The 20097-nt window shown below is 38.8% G+C and overlaps 1 protein-coding gene across 2 annotated transcripts; it reads left to right on the top strand.

The window, feature by feature from the left end:
* Window positions 1–2962: 2962 nt before the first annotated feature.
* Window positions 2963–13773, top strand: LOC102305586. Of its 2 annotated transcripts, none has more exons than XM_005951546.3 (12): window positions 2963–3058; window positions 3238–3264; window positions 3592–3867; window positions 3981–4274; window positions 7540–7833; window positions 8118–8411; window positions 9295–9375; window positions 9696–9800; window positions 11781–11821; window positions 11926–11992; window positions 13200–13240; window positions 13331–13773. In XM_005951546.3, the coding sequence occupies exons 1-12, from the start codon at window positions 3025–3027 to the stop codon at window positions 13427–13429; spliced, it is 1653 nt and encodes a 550-aa protein (XP_005951608.2). In that variant the 5' UTR covers window positions 2963–3024; the 3' UTR covers window positions 13430–13773. The 2 variants fall into 2 exon arrangements, with proteins under 2 accessions (XP_005951608.2, XP_014186288.1); XM_014330802.2 differs by having other exon boundaries at window positions 13197–13240.
* The last annotated feature ends 6324 nt before the right edge of the window (window positions 13774–20097 follow it).

The raw sequence follows: 20097 nt of genomic DNA, 5'->3' as shown, positions 1-20097 counted from the left end.
TATCATGTTGGCCGTGTGTGTTGAGGCCTTTGCTATAGTTCGCAAAACAAAATACACTGAATAGACATTCATAGGTCATAGTAATGTTACTTCTGCTGGATTGTTTATATTAATTCTGCCTCACATTCCACAGACAAAAACAACTATACAGACTCATAGAAACAGAAAAGACACAGATAACAGTTGGGATTTTTAAAATGGTGGAACACTGAGATATTAGCCAGGGGAACACACACAGTTAATACATAAGAGAGGGTAATAGCCAGATTCTGTAGCACATGATTAACATTGTGAAATGGTCTATTTCTAAACTTTCTTAACACCAAGAAGTTTTGTTGAACAAATCTAACCAAGCAGAACATGTAAACCAAAAATAAGAATAAAACAAATATCAGCTATGTTAAAGTTGTTAAGCTTCAGTTTCTCAGTCTCCTTGGTCAGGGTTCTGTGTTTGGCCCACTAATACACCACATCCTTTTCCTGTTGGGGCTCATATGTCGTCTCCTCACACTGCACAGGCATAAAGACAGGAGGGCATGACGTCAATTTTTTTTCTAAATTAGAACTGAGGCAAGTATTTCAAAACATGACACAAAGACAACATGACTTCCACGAACAAAGTGAGGTATCACACACTTTATCATTGTAGTGCTGTTAACATTTTCAGTGCATTATGTGATCACTAAATAAATACCTAAATCAAAATAAGTGTGTCAGCATCTTATTTAATAATCTATTTATGCTAACAAGATACCACATTGATCTGACGCACTAAAATATATTTAGCTACATATATTGTAGTTACATTTGTGAAGATTTTAAAAGTGTATCATAGCATGTTATGTGATGTGTGTTCAGTGTTGCGAAGGTTACTTTTAAAATGTATTCCACTAACGATTACAGAATACATGCCCCAAAATGTATTTTGTAACGTATTCCGTTACGTTACTCAATGGGAGTAACGTAACGGAATACTCTGGATTACCTATTATATTATCATGCTTTTTACAACTACATGAATGTACTATTGCTGTGTGAATTCTTACTTTTACTGAAGGTATTCGCCATACCAATACTGACTAGATTTTTAAATCTTAATATAAAATGAGTAACAGTAGGGTGGACATTAGGTAAGGCTGCACTTTTTGCAGCGATCTCGTATATAAAACAGGTCCGCGGCTCCGAACCGTAGTAAAGGGACGTCTGGCTAATACGTCAGGTTCCATGTCGGGCTCATAGCCGAAAAATAGCTTTACTTTGTTATCTTGGTCAACTTTGCTTGCGAGAGACAGAGAGAGGCGTTGAAAGGCTGCTCCAACGGAACTTATTGTTTCAGAGAAAAACACGAAAAAAGTGTACAGTCGAGTCTTAATAGCTTACTTACAGCTGGGCTCGTCAGGCACTCTTTTTGGCTGCAGTGGTTATTATTATATTTACATGCTTCCAACTCCCGCTTCTGCTCCGTGACAGCTCGTACTTTTCCTTTTTCTCCCTCCCTCGCTCACAGACACATAACGGGTATGGCAGTCCATTCTCCCTGCTGCACGGACTACACTGCCCATGAAGCTAGATTCTTTAGGGCTATGCCTGTAACACTCTGCCTATTGCCTTCATATTAAATCATTTTTGTGAATATTTTTTTAAAAATATTTCTTCACATCATTATGCGGGCCGCAAGTAGAGGTGACATGGGCCGCGAGATTGAGACACAGGCATTGGAGCCTCTTAATGCGTGTTTTGTTTGGGGCATGGAAACCAAAATTAGAGAGGGCATTTCCATTAGCCGAACATATGAAACAGGAAAATACTGCTGTGTAATCCCTTTAATTCAGCTAAGTAACTGTATTCTGAATACCACCTTTTTAAACGGTAACTGTAACGGAATACAGTTACTCATATTTTGTATTTTAAATACGTAACAGCGGTACATGTATTCCGTTACTCCCCAACACTGCATGTGTCTTACTTTGGCCAGTTAGAGTGAAAACTGTTTTTTTTCTGCAAGCATGACTTTAAGGAACAAAGTGAGGCATCACACGATATGCAACATGTTTAGTGCATTATGTGACCACAAACTAAACACCTAATGAAAAATAACAGCCACAAGTAACATGGATTGTCAGCATATTGAATTTAGATCAAAGCACCTGAGCTGTGCTAAAGTTCACAGAGATGTGAGAACTTGAGTTGTGACTAAAGACTGCATGTCTTTGTCTAACATCAGCATTTCAATACTGAGTGCATAAATGTTTTTATTTTATCACACCAACTGCAAAAATTTAATCATATAACACTATAAAAAGAGTATACAACCATACAAAATAGTATCCATTTCCTGTAAGCTGATGTTTGCTGATTAAGATCGTGTGGTGACAACAGCATTCAAACAGATAATCAGCTACAGTGAGTGTGAAAAATCATTTGAAAAGAACAAACAATTTATTTGAGAAAAACACATCAGAAAACATGCTCATTTACAGTGTGTTTTTAAACGTTTTCACTGATATTTCTATGCTAAATACAAAGCTGCAGTCAGCACACAATGACATGTTTATGAATGAGGTGGAAGGTTTTAATAAATATGTAACAGCATCTTAAAAGTTCATTGATAATCTATTCGGGCCAACATGATAACAACCCTCCACCAAAACATTGAAAAAATGTATTTATATGATGCAACGAGATGTATGTGATAATAAGCATGTATGTATTAGTCTTCCTATCATTCTAATGAATAAGGGCCTCTAAGAGACACAATAGCAAAGCAGCACATATGACCAATAAACAATTTAACTTTTCTGTACCTACAAAAGGGTCAATTAAAAATATTCTAGTTAAACGGGTGAGGGTTTAAAAAAGTGTATCATTGCACGTCTTTGTGAAGTGTGTCTCACTGTGGGCAGGTAATGTGAAGGCTGTGGTTTTCCTGAAAGAAAGTTCTCTTGATAACATTTAATGTAGGTGAGAGTCAGAGCAGTCAGACTGCTGTAGTCTGTTCTGCACAGTCACATTGTTCTTTTAATCATGGCTGATCTCCTGCTGCTAGTCGTTCTCATGTGTAAGTTCAACTTCTTACCAGGTTCATTTGTTGTTCATGCCATCTGGTCCTTAATATGGGCTCACTCATAATGGCTGTTAGCATGTGTCACTTGTTTATGTCAGACCTCTAACACTAGTTGAAATTTTTAATCTTTTTATTGTTCAATTTGTTTTATCTTTTCTTTCTTCCTTCTTCAGATTCCTTTCATGAAATCAAAGCACAAGGTCAGTCTTATTTTCATGTTTTTATCCCTTCATCAGACGTTTGTAAGCGCTTTGAGTGCTCTGGGAGAGCAGAGAAAAGCCCTATATAAGAATCGGTCATTTTTTTCTGTTTTGTCTCCAGAGCTTCTCCACAGTAACTCAGCTTTGCTCATCATGAATACTTTTTGTAATACTACCATACACAGTTAATATTATGTTTCAGCAATATTTATAGAGTTTATTAATATCTCAGTGCTCACTTATACACAATAGTTTATATATAATGTAAAATAAGTAATATGGATGTAAATCTATTTAAATAATCTAACTTATACTTTAATTTTTCAGACCTTCGTCCACCTAAACTGACAGTGAGCCCGCTGATGATCACAGAGACAGACTCAGTCACAGTGAACTGTCAGAATCCTCTTCCTGTCTCTGCGTGTTATTTTCTCATTTCAGGAGATAAAACTGCCAAAACAGTTCCTTGTCTGCGGACTCTGACAGGGTCTCAATTTCTGTCATGGATACATCAAAGTTCACCTGTTACAGTTGAACTGACCTGTTATTACACTTTTATAGATAAATCTCCAGTGAGTAACATGTCAGCACTCATCATACAAAGTGAGTAAATGCTACTGCAATGTACTCCCTGAGTGGTTTCTATTATTACATTTTATTGTCAAGTAAATAAAACCTTGGTTTATTTAACTTGAGAAATGTTTGCATTTTTTTAGCCCCCCGTCCCAAACTTAGAGTGAATCCACGGATGAGCATAGAGCCATATTCATTTACAGTGAACTGTCAGACACCATCTTCTGTTAATGTGTCGGAGTGTTTTTTGTACTTTACGAGAAGAAGAAAATCTACGTCCATCTCCTGTCAGCAGACACTTACAGGAACCGAGCTCCTCTCTATGGCACAGCAGAGTTCACCTGCTGAGGTTGAAGTGACATGTTTTTACAGCTCAGAGCATAAAGGAGGACAAAACCAGTCTCCTCACAGCAGCATATCTTCCATCAGCATACAAAGTAAGTGATTACACTGTGCTGCTCTATATTATGCCTCAGTGTAGGATGTGCAAATGTTCTTTAGTTTTTTAAAACTAAGTATGACGCTAAACCTTGATGTTTATAGAGCTTTTTTTTTTTTTTTTTTTTGTTAATTGTAACATAAATTAGGAGGGATGTCCAGTTTTATTCTTGCCAACTACTTGAAGTGATTTAAGAAAAAATTTCTAGTGAGTAAATGACAGCAGTCTGTCACGGCGGGGTGCACTGGTGTGAAGAATGAGGCAGACCCAAGAGACAGAACTAGGTTTCCAAAATAAGGCAAGCCTTTATTGTGGCTGAAGGCATAACAAAAACACTAGGGAACACTGAAACTGGGAAAACTAAGAAGACAGAGAACACTGTGTAAACTAAAAAGGCTAAGACACTCTGTGAAGGAACTATGGAAAAAACTATAAACACAGAGTAACTAAGCAGGCTATGAAACACAGTGTCACAATAAGGGAAACTACGAAAATACGAGGTGAGGATAACAGACAATCTGACACTGACACAAAGACATACTGGGCTTAAATACACTGAGGAAGTCATCAAGGAATTAGAGACAGAAGGGGAACACAGCTGGGAGGAATAAGACCTAATAAGACAGGGGGAACAAAGCTAGAAAAACTGACATAAGACAGGAACATGAACCGTCAGAGTAAAACAGGAAACAAGACACCACTAAACAAAAACGCAGACACGACACAGAGAGACAGACTAGACACTGAACTAAACCTGCAATAAACATGAGAACACGAAAACCTACGAACTAATCCCTAAACAAGAATAACCAAAACATAGAGTCATAATCATCATCATAATGAGAAAAGAATCCAAAATGCAAAAACACACCAAAACATAACAACTCAAAATACTGGGTCAAACTGACCCAGAACTGTGACAGCAGTCATCACATAATGTGAGTAAATAATACAGTGATGTACTAATTAGAGATGGCACATACCACTTTTTTATGTCCAATACTGATACCAATATCATAAATTTGGATATAGAATAGAATAGCCTTTATTGTCATTGTACAGAGTACAACAAAATTGGAGTGCCACTCCCTTGGTGCAAGTTTCAATAATAAATATAAATGTAAAATATAAAAATAACAAAAAAAACAATCGTAAGTACTCAAACAATAGTATGTACAATATATACAGGATAGCAGCATTAATATAATGACAGTATGAATAGCAGCATAATATAATGACAGTGACGGTATGGAATAGGTTCAATTGTTTTTGTGCTTATTTACTACGGTGATAGCTCTGGGAAAGAAGCTATCCCTGAATCTGTTTGTCCTGGTTTTATGTATATAAATCCAATATAGCGTATTTTATAATCAATAAAATGTTTTTTTATATCTTGCTGCATTTTGTATAAGTTCATACTCAAGTATAAAAATCAAACAAAACTAAAGCTATTCTGTTATACCTGTATGCAAAAAATACACTGCACCCAAAATATTTCATAGTTCAGCAATACTGATCAATCTAATAAACTTAAACCTACACCATCCTCCCTATTCTGGTATTTTAAAGAGTACTTGGCGGAAATATTAAGCAACCTAACTAATAGGGTTGCCAACTCCAAGCAAAAAAAAAAAGTAGAGAACCACGGCCCACCCTTCGCCTCATAATGCTTAATTGACGTAATTAACTTTAATTTAATGCACGTGTAAAAAAAAAATGCACAGAAATCAATAATTTTTCTACAATAATTAAATAGATTCAACATCTTTCTTCAATAGAATTGCAGACTGCACAGATGGCATCTTCCAAAAGGAAAAGGTACTATAGCTTAGTAGGTTATAAATTTGACTTAATAGTTCCTATATATAGTAATGGATTTCTATACATTTTACATCAAATTAAAACTTTGGGTGTAAGATTCAGATATGTATTTATTAAAAGCTAGACATGACAATTAGAAATAAAAGTATGTTTTTGTGCCCCCCTTTCCCTGTTAATGCCCTACCTGACCCCCTGGAAAAACTTTGCTAGATCCGCCCCTGCACAGTTACCAGCTGTCAGCTACGTAGAAAAGGATCCTGGTGTAGAAAGTAATATTAAATAAATTCTAACAACAGCTTATCAAGCTTAAACGTGCTGCTGTTTTTTATCCGCTGGTTTCCTCTTTCTGGCACAAAGTGGGGTTATAAACTAACAAGAGAGACGGGACTCGCGATAGACAAGCCAATCAGCTGATCATTGATCAGTTTCATAATTGAAGTAGCAGCAGGAGAGGGAGAGAATGAGAGGCAGTCCCAGCATTCACTGGGAATTCTTTACAAACATTTAGAGATAAACTTACACACTTGCTTTACTTCTCTGGGATACCTGTCTCAGAGATTAAATGCTGATGTTGTGCAAAAAGTGATTGTCTGCCAAAAACTGATTTCCGGTATTTGCCAAAAACTGATTGCTCGTATTTAAACTGCTATAAGTAACTTGTTGTGTTATAATATGTGAAACATATGTCAAATGCATCCCTTATGGATGACATAAAGTCATCTTGAGCCACAAACAACATTCGTGTAACAAGGTAGAAGCCGCAATCAGTTTTTGGCAGTGACTTTTATATAACCTTTATTTATGCAGTTAAAAAAAATCTCATTAACATTTGTACACGTTTGTAAGAGTAAGCTGCCCAAGAGGACAGCAGAAATGGCAGCAAATATTACAATAGTTCTGTAAAAATATTTTAAGTGGGGATAAATGACCAGATTGGTTATAATGTAAGTACAATAACACAGAGTTGTAAAGATACTTGAAAAACAGATAATTTTTGTAATTCTATATATAACCCCTTTGTAAACCCTGTTCACCGAAGTCTATTTACGAACATACGTACAGATATCACACATAAAAAATACACAGAAACATTGAAAATCAGTTTTTGGCAGCACGCAGCGAGGCTCCAAATGCTCAACCAGACCGCCGACAGGTCTTGCACGCCACAACCAGTCTATCACGTGATGCATACTCATCTGATGTTCTAAGGTTATGAGCTGGGTTACGCTATGTTGCAAGTTTTGTGAGGTGCTTTTGTGATATTGAATGAATCGGATTACAGTTTTTATTTCTCTCCGATATCCGATCCAGTAATTTAGGTCAGTACCGAGTACCAATTTGTGAATGTTAAGCTACAATATCAGTACAAAACAACAAAGCTGTTCTCAACTTTGTAAATGAAAGATTTGCATTTTTAATTAAAGAAATGTTTCTGTTTTTAGCTGCTTGGCCTGAATTGACAGTGGATCCACGGATGATCATAGAGACAGACTCGGTCACATTGAACTGTCAGACTCCATCATCTGTTAATGTGTCGGAGTGTTTTTTGTACTTTATGAGAAGAAGAAAATCTACGTCCATCTCTTGTCAGCAGACACTTACAGGAACCGAGCTCCTCTCTTTGGCACGGCAGAGTTCACCCGCTGAGGTTGAAGTGACATGTTTTTACAGATCAGAGCATAAAGGAGGACAATACCAGTCCCCTCACAGTAACATATCTTCCATCAGTATAAAAAGTAAGTGGTCATATTATACCTCAGTACAGTCTGTGAATATATTTTTTTGTTTTTCAAAACCAAAGAAGAAAGCTAAAAGCTAATATTTATAAATCTTTATTTTATTTAAAGGATTTTATGGAAGGATGTAGAGTTTTGTTCAGAAATAAAATGCCAAATGACTGAATTAATTTAAGACTTCATTTCTAGCAAGTAAAATTTCTAAAGCAGTTTCTATTGTTAGATTTTATTTCAAAGTAAATTCACAATTTTCCTATTTAACTTAGCCAAATTTTTTTTTTTAGTTCCTTGGCCTGAACTGACCGTAAATCCACGGATGGTCACAGAAACAGAATCAGTCACAGTGAACTGTCAGACTCCATCTTCTGTTTCTGCGTCTGAATGTTTTTTGTACTTTATGAGAGGAAGAAAATCTACGTCCATCTCCTGTCAGCAGACACTTACAGCAACTGAGCTCCTCTCTATGGCACAGCAGAGTTCACCTGCTGAGGTTGAAGTGACATGTTTTTACATGTTACAGCGTAAAGGAGGACAATATGAATCTGCTCACAGTAATATATACTCCATCAGCATACAACGTAAGTGATCATACTGTGCTGCTCTGTATTATACCTCAGTACAGTATGTGCATATATTTTTAGATTTTACAAACCAAAAAGAGAAGCTAAAACCTGATTGTTTATAAGGCTCTGTTTACCTTGTAATGTAACAGATGTTAAGAGGTGATACATAATTTGATTCTTAAATAAATTGCGTATTTGTTGAATTGATTAAAGACTGTCCAGAGAGCGGAATTCTGAGCACCAATAGATGTATTTATACTGCATTCAGTATTATGCACTGACATCAGACGGCAGCAAAAAAATATTGTTTTCATTTTTGTTGTGGAAGTTTTAACAATAACCTTCAACACACCCAGTGAGCTTGATTTGAAGTCGGTTTAATAAACACATTGGAATGTGGAGAGAAACATCCCAGCCAAACACTAGGATGATCTCTGAAGTTTGTGCGGGGTTGCTCATCTTATATACCCACACAGACACTCTCAAACAAAGAACATTAAACAGCACATCATATATCCCTTTGCCTTCAGTCCAGCTCATCCTTGACCCCCTCCCACTCTAAGAAAAGTTACGACCACCAGTCACCTCCCTTGAGCAGGGTGCCCTCTGTGAAGGTGCAATAAATATGGGCCCCACTTGTGATAACATTCTACATGCATGCATACAACTGGTGACAGGAGTGATCTTGCTATACTAAAGTGATATGGTTGAAATATGTGATTAATACATCAGAAAAGAAATCTTCGACCACATTTAAAGTTTAATGTTAAGTGTAAAACATTGACACTGTGCTGTGGTATGGCAGTATTGCAGTCATGAATGGAAAATGCCTTTTGTGGTGAATCCATAAGAAACGAAAGTAACGGAACAACCACAACACCATCTTCTTTTATTGCAGCAGAAAAAATCACTTTGACCTCTGCTCCTCCTCTTTCCACGAACTTTACAAGTGACACAATCAGGAGAAGAACAAGTATTGGTAAGAATTTTATAAGTGAATAAAAAATGTCTAGGTCACTTCCTGCGGAGTGTATTGACACCAAAGACATCTTTAGGTGAGCAAAAGTTCCTTAATCTTCATATTAGTCAAACTAAAACCATTTTGCCTTTGAGTTTTAGTAAGTGTTTGTTTCCTATATGTCATTCAGGATGCTCTAATGCTTTTAGTGCTTTATTGCTTAGACAGTAAAACAGGTTGTAAAGATTCTGTTGTAATTTGACAGTAGTTGTCTTCCTTCTTCTCTTTTAACAAAGTGGGAAGTGAGACTGACACTTTTTTTTTATCATCTGTGTTCCTAGTAGCTTCTGCTCTTAAACTTCTACCTGTAGTTGCAACTGGTTTTGGTGTAAGCGTGGCTGTCATCTCACTGGCAATGACTTTTGTCTGTGTGAAAAGAAGAAGTGGTAAGCACAGTAACATTTCCTTTTGTCATGTAGTCTGAAACCTTTTCTATATGTGTTTTTATAGACTCACACCCTATCAAAGGTCTACAATTTATTCAGAAACAGTCTGAAACATTTCTGTCCTGATCTGCTCACACAATCTTGTTAAAACTTTGTACACTAAATCAGCCAACTCCTCACGCCTTATGTTTATTTACTGATTAACTGTTTACCTCCATATCTTTGACTTTTCTTCAATACTTGCACTCTTTCCCACAATTTTCAAAAGTGTTTATTCTGCAGAAAATGTTCTGCAACAATGTTATATGGATCAGTATTATTGCTGCAGATCTTTAACACTTTTAATCAGATCAGAAACAAAGGCCTACATATTGAAATTTATCTGTATTTTTATAAATATATATTTAAAAGAGCTGGATTAAAATGCATAAGAGCTTTGTTGAAAGTCAGCGTTAGCTTGTCCAGAACAGAAAACAACCTGCTGCAAACGGCATGCCTCTCAGTTTGACAAGCTCCAGTTAACACACCCATGATGCCTAATTCCATACAGATTTCAGTGGCACTGTTATCAAGTGGCATTCTGCTTCCCGAGTCAATAGACAACTGCTGCCACAAAATGGCAGTTTTTTTTCCCTCACACCTGTTTGGATGGATGCAAACAGGTATGAGAGAAGCTTAATGACAGATTGCTGTTTGAGGTGAAAGCAGAGAGATCACTTTACTTTGGTATGTGCTAACTAACAATCACTTGACAATTAATGCTTAACTTAATGCTTAAGCATTAATGCTAACCCTAACACCCTGTGTGGATCAGCGTGCTTGTATTCAAATGGTTTCCACATGTAATGGTCTGCAAGAGGATGTAGAGAGCCATAGCCCCGTCCCCCAGGGCATGAAGCAGGCATGGAGGAGATCCATGCCTGCCTGCGTCTCTCCGTATGTATTTCCCCGGACCTCCCTGCATCCTCGTTTCTGGTTTGTCTTGTTAGTTTACCCAGTTTAGGTTTCCAGTTTCATATTTTGCCACCATTGCTGTTTGTACTTACCCACCCCTGTAAATAAATACTCACCTGCACCAGAGCTGCCGCCTTTTTGGTCCTTTCTACAACTCCACACGGCTTGCCCCGGCAAACCGTGACACAGAGTTTGAGTTGCTGAGATTTTGCTCCCATCCTTTTGCATCTGAGAGCAGAGGAGGATGCATTCTCTTTGTCCAGTGTGTGTGCAATGTACCTAGAATATGCATTTATGTGACCAGCTGTTCTACTTTGCTAATCCAACTAGAGGTAGAGCTCTGTCTAAACAGAGTCTGTCCACTGGTTTATAGAAGCTATCTCACTGGCGCCCAGCTTTATCCCAGGTGTGAGAGCTCAATCCACAAGGGGGATGCCCCTCATGGGCTCATTTTTTAAGGGCTGCCTGTAGCTGATATTTGTGCAGCCGCTAGTTGGGCATCACCGCACACTTTTGTGCGGTTTATCGATTGGACGTTACAGCCCTTTTGGTTGCTCATACTGTCCTTTCTACTGGGTCTACTGCACAGTAAGGTGGTGGTGGTATGAATCCAGTTTGGTGGCTGCTCTGCAGGCTGTGTATATATGTCCCATACTTATATGTTTTACCGAGTGAATCGACTGAAAGGGAACGAACAGTTATATCTATAACTTCTGTTCCCTGAAGGAGAAGAACGAGGTACAACACAAGGAGGCCCCACTGAGAAGCTTGGCTCAGTGAACAGCTGCTATCAAACTGAGAGATGACTATGATTATGCTGTGTGCATGTTATTACACGCCATCTGCCTTAAAGGAGTGAATAAAGGATTCTTCAGCCAGGACACACGAGGGTGTGATATTCCATATATATGTGTTGTACCTCATTTCTCTTCAGGGAACAAGTTATAGATATAAAACTGTTTGGGGTTTTTTCCACCTTTTTGTTTGTTTTTTTTATACTGAGTTTTATTTTGGCTTTTGTTATAGGTGACTTTTCAAGCACAAGAAAAACTGACCGAGGAGGATGGGTACTTTAAAAAAATACATAAAATTCATTGTGTCTACTAATAATTCAGATACTTAATTGCAGGTCATTCATGACTTCTCCTCCTCTCCATTTCTTTCTTCCAAGATGTCTTCAAATGAAACTGAAGCCTACAGTATGACCAATTTTGTCCCTTGTGATGACCCAATGAAAGGTGAGCCGCTGCTTTTGTGCTCTCAGGTTTCCTTTTTTAAAATTTTGCTCAGTTGTATAACAATTAAGATTATTTTGATGAAAAGATTTAAACAAGGCAGCATGGTGGCACGGTGGTTAGCACTGTTGCCACACAGCACGAAGTTCAATTCCACCATCAGGCCGGGGTCTTTCTGTGTGGAGTTTGCATGTTCTCCCCATGTTTGCATGGGTTCCCTCCGGGTACTCCGGCTTCCTCCCACCGTCCAAAGACATGCAGCTTGTGGGGATAGGTTAATTGGATAATCCAAATTACCACTAGGTGTGAGTGTGCGAGTGAATGTGAGTGTGAATGATTGTCTGTCCCTGTGTGTTGGCCCTGCGACAGACTGGCGACCTGTCCAGGGTGTACCCTGCCTCTCGCCCTATGACAGCTGGGATAGGCTCCAGCGCCCCCCGCGACCCTGAAAAGGATAAGTGGAAGCAAATGGATGGATGGATGGAATTAAAAAACAAACAACATGTTATTGTATGAATATCAGAGGGATATAATACAAACAAAGATCAACGTAGCCAGGTTTTCTTTGTGTTAGTGGACTTCTAAAATTCTAAAACCCCAGGTGGAGATAACAGGTATCATGACAGTGGTTTCACTTTTCACCTTTCTAAACCCATTTTTTTCTTCTTCTGCTGCCTCAAATAGAAAGAGTGGGCAAGAGTAGGTCTAATGCTGCAAAAAATAGTTAGGCCTACTTTGCACATGGTGATTTAATCACCTAAAGCGCATAGTGCAGTAAAATAGACATTTTAATCTATTTATATTACTGCTTGGTGTAATCTTGGTTCTGCTGTTTATTTGTGACAGCTGTGCTGAAAAGCTATGAAGCTTGCGACAGCATGCAGTTAAACAATAAAGCAGACATGGGAAATTTTGTAGTTTGTCACCAAATCAAAGTTACATTCATCTTACTGATCAAATATATATATATTTCTATATATGGTCTAGACTAGGTAATGTGTTCAGCATAGGTTAACATAGCGATGTAAGTGATAAAAAAAGATCCACTTTTGTGACACTAAAATCTCTGACTTTAGATTCAACTTTCCTTGCTAACCCAATAACATTGTTTCATAATACAGTCCTAGACCTTTTCCTATTTCATACACATTACATTTTCATGTATAGACAAATTGAAACAAAGGTAATGCTGATTCTGTCTTACAAGCAGGGTCTAAACAACTGAACAGACAAGAGTATCAAACTGAGAATGTAAGTGAGACATGTGCATCCTCAGTATTGAATATATTTACTACAGAGAAGATATAGATGCAAATAACTTTTGCTCTATTTTATTTCTAGATTTCCACATACCACGTGTACTCCACCATCCCCGAGGAGCCAGATGAAACACCTACAATGAAAACAGACCTGGCATACAGCACTGTAGAGCTACACTGAAGCACATTAAAAAATACTGAATTGGCAAAAATCAGAAGATAAGACAAAATGGCCACCTGGTCAACCAGACATGGATGCAGAAACTAGAGTACTGCATGCAGACATTGCAGGAGGAGATAATAAATGTAAAGCCAAGTAGTTTCTAGAGAGCAGGGAAGATACAGTATGAAGTACATTGCAGGAGATTTCTATGCCGCAAACGATTAAGCTGCGTAGATGGCTAATCTGTATTTACATGTAAACATGTTAGTAATTTCTGTTTAAACACTTTTGTGTGATAATTTCATGTTGGCTTGAAATAAAACAGCTCGCTCTGCTGGTACTGCAAACTTCCGCATGCGTGTCTATTTAAAACTTCACATATCCCCTCATTAAAAAAATTATACGCCTTCCAATAAAAAAGGTTTATTTTAAAAGACAAAACTATCCAGACCAGGCAACCATCTTCTCCTGCGCTATCCAATTTGTTATTCAAAAACTGGCAATTATTACTGTTGGGTCTGTGTTTCCACAAGCTCCGCTAGTTTAGAGACTTATTCATCATGAAGAAAACAAGAAATAACAGGACATCTTCAACCTGCTAGCGAGGGAAGCTCTTGGAGCTCACGCTCCTAATCTGTCTCCAGCCCAAAATCCTTCAAAGAGCAGCTTCCCTCGCAGCTATTTATTGACAAACTGTTACACACAATACACATCACAGCACCTCCCTCCGTAAAACCCCCCTTGGTTACAAAATCAAGGCACTATGTGTGTGCATGTGTATGCATGTGCAAGAACATGTGTGTGTGTGTGTTACCTCCTGCTGACCAAAAAGGTCATAAAAGCAGGAAGCAACATCACAAGAAACAGATCTTTCAGATAGGATGTTTCTGCAATAAAACCTCCCCCAGCACAGAGTGGCTGGAGGGATGCTCAGGATCAACGGAATGTCTTGTTCCTACTGCTTGAACCAAGACTGTACAAATTTAAGAACATAATGACAACATTCAACAATTAGACTTAACAATTACCTTCCACCAGCGATGGGAATTAAAAGTAATGGCATTACTAATGGCGTTACTTTTTTCAGTAATTAGTAGTTTAACTAAATACTATTTCTATCATTACAACGACGTCACTGTTACTAACAAGAAAATGCGATGCGGACGTGTTACTATTTTTCAACACACAAACGGTTGAAGCTAACTTCAGTTTACCAGGTGCTGGGGGAGCGTAACAATTGCATGTTACGCACGAGTGCTGCATGTCCTGCTCTTGTTTAAAGGTGACTGTTGCTCCTAATGCAGTGGCTGACTTTACTGAGAATATGTCCTCGGGGTATGATGGAATAAACAGCGCATCTTTCAGCGATGCTTTGCTGAAATCAGGAACACCTCTGCATCCCCCCTCTATTGGGCGATGCCTCTGCACTGGGTACCGTCTGCCAGTTCTACGCTGTGTGTTTCTGGTCTGAATGCCTCGTCGAAGCTCTTGAACTTGGCAATGTTGTTAATGATGTGTGAGTGTGTGATGTGCAATTTGGTCTAAATGGCGCGACTAAAAAAAATTGGTGCCTACAACCATTTCAGGAAAAAAAAGGCTCCATGTGGTCAACAACAGACACACATTATGTCCATGTCACTTTGTATATACATATATCTTACTGATGTAGGCCAAAAATAAATACATAATATATCATTTAAATGGCCTGTATTTGTATAGCACTTTACTTAGTCCCTAAGGACCCCAAAGCGCTTTACACTACATTCAGTCATTCACCCATTCACATACTGGTGATGGCAAGCTACATTGTAGTCACAGCTGCCCTGGGGCGCACTGACAGAGGCGAGGCTGCCGGACACTGGTGCCACCGGGCCCTCTAACCACCACCAGTAGGCAACGGGTGAAGTGTCTTGCCCAAGAACACAACGACAGACTGTCGGAGCCGGGGCTCGAATCAGCAACCTTCTGATTACAAGACAAACTGCCAACTCTTGAACCACGATCGCCCCCTTTAGTTTAAAGGTTAATTTGCAAGACACAAAAACAGACAAAATTGAAAGTTACAAACGTATTGTGCACGGGGATCTAGAGTGTGACCAATTTCAATGGTGCGACTAAAAAAAATCCTTGGTCGCACCGGTGCGACGAGCAGTTCCAGTAAAAAAGAAAAAAAAATCTCTGCAAATCTGAAAGTCTCTGTGTGGTCAACAACTGACACACATCATGCCCCTATCGTCTGTCCCAATCAGACATAATCAGGGGAAGGACCTCTCCCGTAGTCCTGTGTGTATGTTTGAAAGTGCAGGTGTAAGAGGGCGGTGAGTAGCTTTAATAAAGAGATATTGATTCATTAAATCCTGATTTGACTTTTAAATATAAATGCATTTTGCCAGAAACGCCAGAATCTCAGGTTAAAGCTCACAAAACTATTTCAACAACCAGCAAACAGCTAAAGCAGTAAATGAGAGCAGATAAATGGATTCTGGACAAAGTGTTAATTGTTCGCGACAGAAGTAATATTTGGTGTTTATTTGTCGGTAGCGGCTCCTGAAAAGCAAGTCTACCACACAGCTTTTGCTTTGGCTCTTGGAGTAGATGGATGCATCTTTCACCCTTTCCTTCCCCTTATCTTCCCTGCTGCAGCTTCTATGTCCTTGTCTGGTCTCGTCTCACTCTAACCCTGAGAGAGCCTCTCATTGTCGCTCTTGTTCCTTAAAACCTAAAGAAGAACTATGGATTTGATCAACTGGTCCCTGAATGCAATTGACACCCTCTTCTCAACGAGAAGCCTAGGATTGGGAGAGCCTGCGTGCCCTGGAGGGACTTCCCTGCCGGTTACACGATGGACAGGTGGCAGAAGTGGTGCATCGTGTGCCTATTGAGGACATCGAAGACGTCTACCTATTCGGTACCATGATAATGGGGCTCTTGCTGATCAGAGCTGGCTTTATCGGAAATTAAAGAAAGCGGTGAATGCTGTTCAAAACTCCACAAGGCTGGCTGCTTTGATTGAAAATGTGGGAAGACCAGTAAGCGCTCAGAGTGTTCATACTGAACGTACTATGGGAAAGATCTTGGAGGAGCTTATAGCTCTTAAATGGCAGATAAGCCTGGAGACCAGTGATGGACGCTAGAACAGCTGTAAAATTGAAGCAGTTTGGTTGCTCTAAAACAACATATCCATCATCTTCCATTCAGCTACCCCCCCCCCCGGACTCTGACGGTGCCAGCTGGATGCTCCTAAAGTTGACGCCAATGAGAACAACAACAATTCTTCCAAGAGATACGACAACGAGAGCGAACTGTCTCTCTTGCCTGATCCCTCAAGGCCACCTGCTTAGGCTTCGGACTATTGACCTTCGCATAATGGGTGAAAGGACACTTTTTCAGGATGAACACAGGACACACATACTGACACACATGACACATGTACACTGATACTGACACGCCCTCACCATTACCCCCCCTTTCCCGAATCCAACACCTCCTCCCACACTTACCTCCCATCCGATGTGGACAGCGGTCTAGCAGGAGGCACAATTGCAATATTGCAGTATCCCAGATGCAGCTGTGCACGTTGGGATTCCCCTCCATCTTGCTTGTCTTGTGCTTTTATGGTGTTACTGTATGATGTGACGATATTTCTGCTTTTTATGTGCTGGAGTTTTTGGTTTCTCCTCATGCTGATCCCTTTGTTTTTCCTTTTGCTACCTAGCCTGACCTGTCTCCCCAATACTTGACCTCAATACTTGAAATGTGCAATTCACTTGTATTTTTATTTTTTATTCCTATTTATTCTATTTATCCCCTTCGTATATTTTATTTATATTGTCTCTGTATTTATATATGTGTGTGTGTGTGTGTGTGTGTGTGTGTGTGTGTGTGTGTGTGTGTGTGTATATATATAATATTCTGTAACTCTGTAACTTCTGTCGGTGCTGTGCTTTTTTGGAAATCGAATTTCCCAGAGGAACCCACCCGAGGGATTAATAAAGTTCTATCTAATCTAATCTAATCTAATCTAATCTAATCTAATCTAATCTAATCTAATCAATGTGAAGTTTGTGTATTGTATGTACGGTCACGAGATAGAGAGAGGTAAAGCGATACTGATTCATTAAATCCTGAATCGATTTTTAAATATAAATGCATTTTGCCAGAAACGCCAGAATCTCAGGTTAAAGCTCACAAAACTATTTCAACAACCACCAAACAGCTAAAGCAGTAAATGAGAGCAGGTAAATGGATTCTGGACAAAGGCATTAAAAAAAGCGTGGACCCGACGCATCAGAATCACTGAGCTGTTGGCTTTCTCACCCGACGGCACGTATATACTGTCGGGGCTGAAAGCTGACAGCTCAAGGCCACACTAGCCCGGATAGATTTAAAAATTAGTGTTTTCAGTTGTTTTTACAGAGTTGTGTGTCCACATTGAAAATGGCCGAAGATGCTTACGTTCCAGTACTGCGCATGTGTGAAACACAAGACGATTCGGCCTTCCTCATTTCTGTCTGCTGTTTATTTACATTCGTTTGTCATTGAAACGTCGTGTCAAAATGTTTGGATGATTAAGGGTAGTGGCCACATATGGGAGCACAGCTTACACACATCAACCTAGGGCTGGGCGATATGGCCTAAAATTCATATCGCGATATAATTTGAAGCATGTGCGGTAACAATATATATCACAATATATTCTTTTCTTCTGTATAACGTATTTCCACACTATAAGGCACACTTAAAATCCTTTAATTTTCTCAAATATCGAGAGTGTGCCTTATGTATGAATTCTGGTTGTGCTTACTGACCTCTAACCGATTTGGGCGTGCAGAAATCTGTTGATAAATGTTTTAGTACAACTTTGGTAAGCCGCACTGCTTGATGGATTGTCAGAGCATTAGGCTGCCGTAGTGAGGAGCTTCGCGGAGTAATCTGGGTCCAAAACTCTGTCTACTTCAGGTCCCAAAGTCAAACGAACACTAAGAGTTAAAAACAGTCTAAATTCTTTCATCTTTAATAAAATCATCAGCGTTGCTGCTTTATCGGGTGTAACATTTAAGTTTAACATCCAGGCATCCATGAAAACAGAATTTATTAAATTTAACGGAGTTAGAAGTTAACAGGAAGTTTACACCTAAACATGACATACCATGTTCTGACTGAGAGATTTTTGAAACTAATTAAAACGTACAGCTCTGCTATCACTTCCAACATAAATGAAGACAGAAAACTAAACAGCAGTGGCATTTGCAGGGTTACTGAAGTTGGACTACCTGGTATATAATGTGCTACGTGAATGCTAGCGACACAGCTATGTTAGCATAACATTACCACAGTGAAGCTGGAGCATGAACACCAACACTACTCAAAATATTAAGACCAAATGGAAACTGGAATCAGGGATGGGTATATCAGATGGGAACTGGGAGAAGATTTGTAATTTTCATTGGTATTCAACAAGTTCATTATCTTGGAGAGATCATTGCTCGAAAAACATTATTAGATTTTTTAAAACCCCTCATCAAACCAGATATAAAAGTGGGGCAACTGAATGCTGAAGAAAATGTGGATCTGAAGAAGCACACCATTATCATATCTTTTGGGATTGCCCTAATTTAAAAAACTATTGGCTGGGAATTCATAAAACTCTGTGCGATGTCTTTAAGATAACATTTAATATTAATTTTGCAAATTTGTAAAGCCTCTACAAGCGCTATTAGCGGCCAGCGAAAAAAAATCAATAACCAGGAAGTGGCTAAATCCAACTCCCCAAACACTTGAGGATTGGTTTAATTTAGGGTGACCATATTTTGATTTCCAAAAAAGAGGACACTTGTGGCTCAGTCATGAAGAACTTGCTTAAAGAAACACATTTAACATATTTAAACGATGCCTTCTCCGTGCGGTTAATGAGTTGTGAAATTGTCTGTCCCATCTGTGAGCGCAGACCAAGCAGTGTTGCCAACTCCCCAGTAAGGAAAATCGCTATTCGCCGTCCTAAAAGTCGCTAGAACTCACTAAATTATGTCGTTGCCTAATTTGCATAATTTGTCATGCCCACATAATTGTAACAGATGCTGTAGGAGAGAGAAATAACATTGTGGAAGAGATGTAAAGTGAGTAAAAAACACCCAAAAGTATTTAGAATATGTTTAGAACTACAATATAAATTTCTTTTAGCAATTATTGTTTTTTAATGTCACAATTCCAATCCTCCCCCTTTATCTGGACTTGGGACTGGCAAAAGTGACCCAAAATAGGCAACTTAGCGGAGTTACTTTGTGTGTGTGTGTGTGCGTCTTTTTAAGTAGTTTTAAACCTTGTGATCCATAAAACGTAACAATAATAGAGTGTGGCGAGACGAGGATGGGATATAAAGTAAATACTCTTTGCAGTTTTAAAAAAGACAACGCCACCCTGGGAATTTCACCCAGAGAATACTGAAAGTAACACTAAATCGCCAAAAAGGCACTTAGGTTCGCTATACTCAGTCCAGAGACGAGGTTCAATAATCAACAAATTCACAATTTATTAATAATTATTTAAAACACCATATAAAAGCACAATCCTAAATATTCAAGTACAAATATGCTTAAAAAGGTATTCAGAGCTGAGGCTTACCAGTGGAGGGGCAGGGATGCCACACACAAACTAAAGAAAGAAAACACACCCAAAACACAAGTGCA

The sequence above is a fragment of the Haplochromis burtoni genome, unplaced genomic scaffold (genome assembly GCF_018398535.1).
Source record: "Haplochromis burtoni strain Fernald_Lab_line unplaced genomic scaffold, NCSU_Asbu1 Contig_993, whole genome shotgun sequence".
Lineage (NCBI taxonomy): Eukaryota > Metazoa > Chordata > Actinopteri > Cichliformes > Cichlidae > Haplochromis > Haplochromis burtoni.
The sequence above is the reverse complement of the archived record's forward strand: the minus strand, read 5'-3'. Positions and strand labels throughout refer to the sequence as shown.

Excerpts from the sequence above, each read along its gene's own strand:
- LOC102305586 (XM_014330802.2), top strand. The coding sequence starts at position 3,025 with ATGGCTGATCTCCTGCTGCTAGTCGTTCTCATGT. Across the intron at positions 9,801-11,780 it reads CTGTGTGAAAAGAAGAAGTG|GTGACTTTTCAAGCACAAGA; the intron begins GTAAGCACAGTA and ends CTTTTGTTATAG. Across the intron at positions 11,993-13,196 it reads TTGTGATGACCCAATGAAAG|CAGGGTCTAAACAACTGAAC; the intron begins GTGAGCCGCTGC and ends CTGTCTTACAAG.